Source organism: Panthera onca, chromosome E2 (assembly GCF_046562875.1).
Source record: "Panthera onca isolate mPanOnc1 chromosome E2, mPanOnc1 haplotype 2, whole genome shotgun sequence".
NCBI lineage: Eukaryota > Metazoa > Chordata > Mammalia > Carnivora > Felidae > Panthera > Panthera onca.
The window spans coordinates 19,908,813-19,914,826 of record NC_138353.1 but is presented as its reverse complement, the minus strand read 5'-3'; the positions used below and the strand labels follow the sequence as shown (position 1 = coordinate 19,914,826).

The following is a 6,014-nucleotide window of genomic DNA, read 5'->3' as shown; positions in this document are numbered from 1 at the left end:
CCGCCATGCTCTTACAAACCAGGGTACAGATTTGTGGCCTCTCTGGTAAAATCTACAGAGACACAGTGGGACCCACTGGGTGTTCTTCTCTAAGCCCTACGTTTTTCCTAAGAGTGAAGCAGGTTCTCATTCCTTGTACCGTAGATGCCCTGGAACGTTGTCTGGACCCCAGTATGACAGAATGGGAGCGAGGCCGCGAGCGGGATGAGTTTGCTCGGGCAGCTCTGCTGTATGTGTCTTCCCATTCGACCTTGTCCTCGAGGTTCACACATGCCAAGGAGGAGGACGATTCAGATCAAGTGGAAGTCCCTCGAGACCAAGAGGTCTGTCGCCATCACATCCCTACCTGATGAATTGTAAAATTCAAACAAATGTTTTAGATCCCTCAGTGGAATGATCAGAATACACGTGGCATTATAGAATAAGAATGATTTATGCCTTTAGCACAGTGGCGCAGCATAAGCACCGTTTGGAAATTTTGGAAGGTTGCTTGAAAGCTTTTCAGTGAAAGAGCACTCAGGGCAGTGGTGTGACCGCTTGATGAAACAGAATGAATGTCTTTTCCCAGAATGATGTCAATGACAAGCAGTCGGCTGTGAGGATGAAGATGTTCGGGAAGCTTACCAGAGACACATTTGAGTGGCATCCTGACAAGCTGCTGTGTAAGAGGTTTAATGTCCCTGACCCTTATCCAGAGTAAGTTGGATAAATCTGTCCTCACATCAGTACTCCTTCCCCCATATTAAAGTTAACTCTCCCCCTAACCTACTCATATAAATTCCCTTTTTCTAGATGAATTTACTTGTAAATGCTTGGAGTTGCAGATTTTGCAGATTTAACTTCCATTAATTTGTTACTAAAAATAATAATAATAATAATAATAAGCAAACATCCAGAAAGCAGACTTTATTCTCTACCAAAGATGTGAAACTCAGATATGTCAAGTTACAAAAACTTAATGCTGGTCTGATTTGCCACCTTTTTAATAATCACATATAGTTTACATTTAGAATATTACTTACACTAATTCTTTATACAAGTTCGACACTTTCGTTGAATCTGAGGTTTTGTCAGAAAATTTAGGTATATTTTTAGCAGTGGAGCTTTTCCTTCATGGGAATACATTTTCAAAGTTAAATTCTAGCTCTTACTATAATAAGGGAAACCTCGTGGGCCCTAACATCAGCCATTCCAAATTCTTAAACTGCTTGGAGAAGCACAATCACCTTCAGGGGCCTCTTAGCAAAGAGAAGAGCTAGTGGTGAAAAACACAAGATGGAAAACTTCACACGAACTAGATGTTATCCTCACAGTTGTTATTTGAAATTACATATATGTGTTTTCTTTTCACCCTGCAGTTCAACTTTGGTTGGCTTACCAAGAGTGAAACGTGACAAATACTCAGTCTTCAACTTTCTGACACTCCCAGAGACTGCTTCCTCACCTGCAACTCAAGCAGCGAGTGAAAAAGGGCTGCAACACCAAGGTCCTGACAGTGAGTGGGGCTTCCTCGGGCCCATGGCTGACCATGGTTTCAACCCTGATCCTGTTGGAAAGTCTCCTGGGTACACACGGTGTGAGCTCTCCCTCCATTAAGGGAATCGCTCATATGAACACATTAGCTCGTGTTGTAAGAGTCCAGACGTATACTGTTTGGGGTTGGGGCTCTGCCTCAGCACCTGCCATGTTCCCGACACGTTGCACCATGCCTGGCCCACAGTAGGTCTGCTGGTATTCTTGAATGAATGAAAGAGCTGGAATGGAGAGCTTGCCTTTTACTTGCCACATTCTGATATCACGTCTATGTCCTCCCACCTTTCAGAATCACGAAAACCATCACGATGGGATACATCTAAACAAGAAAAGAAAGAAGATTCCATTAGTGAATTTTTAAGTTTGGCTAGATCAAAAGTTGGCCCACCTACACAAGAGTCCAGCCCTTTAGTCATCAAAGAGGAAGAACATGTGACGGAGTCACTCTCAGATAAGGTATCTGGGGCTTCCAGGTTCTCTTTGCCAGGCTGACTGGGGCGTTTGCCTTTCTCTGTGATGGTGCTTTGTCATCACTTGATAGGAGGGGTCTGCCAGCTTTCTGAGAAGGGCCAGATAGTAAATATTTTAGTCTTTGTGGGCCATATAGTCTCTATTGCAGCCACTCAACTCTGCTGTCAAATGGGAAAGAAATCACAGGCAATATGGAAAAAAATTGGGTTCATCTGTGTTCCAATAAAACTTTATTTACAAGGCAGACAGTGGGTTGGATTTGGCCCAGAGGCTGTAGTTGCCAGCACCTGCTCTACACTGCAGTAGTTTCAATCATGTCTTTGATCATATGAGGAAAGGTGTGAACTTCTTTGCCAGGGATGGCTTTCACTTAGCATCAGCCATTGAAATAAAATTCACTGTGTTTTCTTTTGTGGGGAGTGTAAACAAAATATCCATTGGCTTTGTAAAAAATTGCTGGTCTAATAGTTGAAAGGTGAATTTAATAAAAAGTTAGTTTTACTTCTTTTTTTTAAAAAAAGAAATCAGTCAAGTATGGACATCTCGCTTAATAAAAACTTACTTTACAGAAACTGTAAAGGAACTTACTTTCTTAGAACATTAATCTATAAGCTAGGAAATAGCACTGCAGATCTTTAGAGAGTTTGAGTGTTTTGTGTTGCCTTTTTTTTTTTCTTTCTCTGGAATTATCAAAAAGTTGGTTTTATTTCTGATAGCCTCATTTAAAATTATCTTTTAAAGGAACATGCATTAAAATGTGCAGTTTGGTGAGTTTTTATACAGATACAGATTTGTGGAACCACGCCACAATCAGGATGCAAAATGGTACCGTCACCCCAAAAAACTCCCTCATGCTGTCCCTTTCTAGTCATACCCTCCCCTCCCTGCAAAACCCCCATCAACCATTGATCTCTTCTCTGTATCTATAGTTTTGTTCTTTTCAAAATATTACGTAAATGGAATCAGACAATATACATATATAACTTTTTGAGACTCATACCTTTGAGATTCATCAGTATCATATTATCTTTTTATTTCATAATTTTATTAGTGTTTTATTATTTTTTTATTTTAGAGAGAGAGCACGAGCGGGAAGAAGGGCAGAGAGAGAGAGAGAAAGAGAGAGAGAATCTTAAGCAGGTTCCACACTCAGCACAGAGCCCAACAAGGGCTCCCCACCACCCTGGGACCCCACGACCCTGAGGCGAAGTAAAGAGTCAGAGACTCAACCGCCTGAGCCACCCAGGCGCCCCCCATTTTTTTTTTAAGTTTGTTTATTTAGAGAGTGTGAGTGGGGAGGGACAGAGAGAGAGAGAAGTCCATGTAGGCTCCTCACCGTCAGCCCAGAACCCGATGCCGGACTTGAACTCACAAGCTGTGAGATCATGACCTGGCCAAAGTTGGACACTTAACCGACTGAGCCACCCAGGCGCCCCATTAACTCTATTTTGTTAATGATTGCTCTATCATATACATGCTTATTTTCTCACAGTTTAATTGGAATTGATATTTTACCACGTCAAGTGGAATATAGAATCTCTACCACTCTGTAGGTCCCTTCACTCTCCAGCTTTATGATGTTGCCTTATGTATTATGTGCACATGCGCTGAAAACCTCATGAGACAGTGTTTTAATTTTTGCTTCCACTTGTTGGACATGTTTAAAGAACTGGTGAGATGACAGTCCGTTTTATTTACTTGGATATTTACCATTGCTGTTGCTCTTTCTTCCTTCCTGAAGTGCCAGCTCTCCCTCCTATCATTCCCTCTGTCTGAGGGATTCCCCTTACTTAGCAGTTCTTTTAGAGAAGTTCTAACTCGAGAGGGCAGTTCTCTTAATTTTCCTTCATCTGAGAATGTGTGTGTGTTTTTTTAAATATTTTTTAACGTTTAGTTATTTTTGAGACAGAGAGAGACAGAGCATGAACAGGGGAGGGGCAGAGAGAGAGGGAGACACGGAATCTGAAACAGGCTCCAGGCTCTGAGCGGTCAGCACAGAGCCCGACGTGGGGCTCGAACTCACAGACCGTGAGATCATGACCTGAGCTGAAGTCGGACGCTTAACGGACCGAGCCACCCAGGCGCCCCTGAGAATGTGTGTTTTATCTGCATTCCTAAATGGTGTTTTTGCCAGATACAGAATTCTGGGTCAACAGGACTTTCCTTTTAACCCTTTACGAATGTTGTACCACTTCCCTCTGGCCTTCCTGCTTGACGATGAGAAATTTAGTTATTCAACGTGTTCCCCTCCTTAGAATGATGTGATTTTTCCTCTGGCTGCTCAAGATTTGTACTTTGTCCTTGGTTTTTGCTGTTTGGTTATGATGTATGAGTGTGGGTTTCCTCAAGATTCTTTTGTTTGGGGTTTTGCTGAGCTTCCTGAATCTTGTTTTTCACCAGATCTGGGACGTTTTCAGCCATTATTTTCTCTGCTCCACACTCTCACTCCCCTCCTGTGACTCTGATGACATAAATGTTACACTTTTTGATATTGGCCCACAGGCCTCTTTTTGGTCTCTTTTTCTCTCTCTATTTAAATCAGATCATTTCTATTGATCTGCCATCAAGTTCATTGACTCTTTCTTCTGTCATGTCTGTTCCGCTGTTATTTTGAGCCCATCTAGTGAATTTCTTATTTTGGTTATTGTATTTTTCATTTCTAAAATCCTCATTTGGTTCTCCTTTATATCTTTTCTTTATTCGCTGAGACCTTTTCATCTTTCCGTCTGTTTGGCCGTATTCTTGGAGCATGCTTATAATAGCTGCTTTAAAGTCTGCCACATAATTCCAACATTTTTATCATGTTGGGGTTAGCGTCCATCAATTGTCTTTTGCCAGTTGAGGTTTTCCTGATTGGTTGTATACCAAGTAATTTTGGATTGCATCCTGGACATTTTGACATTTTGGACATTATGTTATAAGACCTTGGGTCTTGTTTGTTTGTTTATTTATTTTTTAATATATATAATTTATTGTCAAATTGGTTTCCATACAACAGCCAGTACTCATCCCAAGAGGTGCCCTCCTCAGTGCCTATCACCCCCTTTTCTCTCTCCCCCACCCCCCATCAACCCTCAGTTTGTTCTCAGTATTTTTTTTATGAAATTTGTTGTCAAATTGGTTTCCATACAACACCCAGTGCTCATCCCAACAGCACCCATCAGTACCAACAGCATCCCTCAGTACCCATCACCCACCCACCCCTCCCTCCCACCCCCCATCCACCCTCAGTTCTCAGTTTTTAGGAGTCTCTTATGTTTTGGCTCCCTCCCTCTCTAACCATTTTTTTTTCTTCCCCTCCCCCATGGTCTTCTGTTAAGTTTCTCAGGATCCACATAGGAGTGAAAACATATGGTATCTGTCTTTCTCTGCCTGACTTATTTCACTTAGCATAACACTCTCCAGTTCCATCCACGTTGCTACAAAAGGCCAGATTTCATTCTTTCTCATTGCCAAGTAGTATTCCATTATATATATAAACCACATCTTTATCCATTCATCAGTCGATGGACATTTAGGCTCTTTCCATTATTTGGCTACTGTTGAAAGTGCTGCTATAAACATTGGGGTACAAGTGCCCCTATGCATCAGCACTCCTGTATCCTTTGGGTCAATTCCTAGCAGTGCTATTGCCGGGTCATAGGGTAGGTCTATTTTTAATTTTTTGAGGAACCTCCATGCTGTTTTCCAGAGCGGCTGCACCAGTTTGCATTCCCACCTTAGGTCTTGTTTAAATTTGAGGGAGAATGGTGAAGGTTTGTTTTAGCAGACAATTGACCTAGTTAGGTTCAGGCCCCTGCCTTCATTAACCTCTAATTTTGGACCTCTGAAGGCTGATAGACTCTTGAAAACAGGACAGAAGCACTGTGCTGGTTCCAACTGCATTTTTGTGAGTCCTTTGCAATTCTGATTAATGACCTGTCTCCATGAGAACCTTCAGCTACTTCTACCAGTCAGCTCGCTCTGCAGTTGTTGAATCAGAAACATCACAAGAATAAATGCCATGTGAG

The 6,014-nt window shown here is 41.9% G+C and overlaps 1 protein-coding gene across 3 annotated transcripts in view; it reads left to right on the top strand.

Moving 5' to 3' along the window:
- GPATCH1 (G-patch domain containing 1) overlaps positions 1-6,014 on the top strand; it is a 39,397-nt gene that overhangs the window by 24,958 nt on the left and 8,425 nt on the right. For 2 of the 3 annotated variants that reach the window (XM_060650919.3, XM_060650921.3), the window contains exons 12-15: positions 145-323; positions 569-696; positions 1,359-1,495; positions 1,823-1,989. In XM_060650919.3, coding sequence (XP_060506902.3) covers positions 145-323; positions 569-696; positions 1,359-1,495; positions 1,823-1,989 — 611 coding nt within the window. The remainder of the gene's footprint in view (positions 1-144; positions 324-568; positions 697-1,358; positions 1,496-1,822; positions 1,990-6,014) is intronic. The other variant, XM_060650920.3, reaches the window with a different exon arrangement.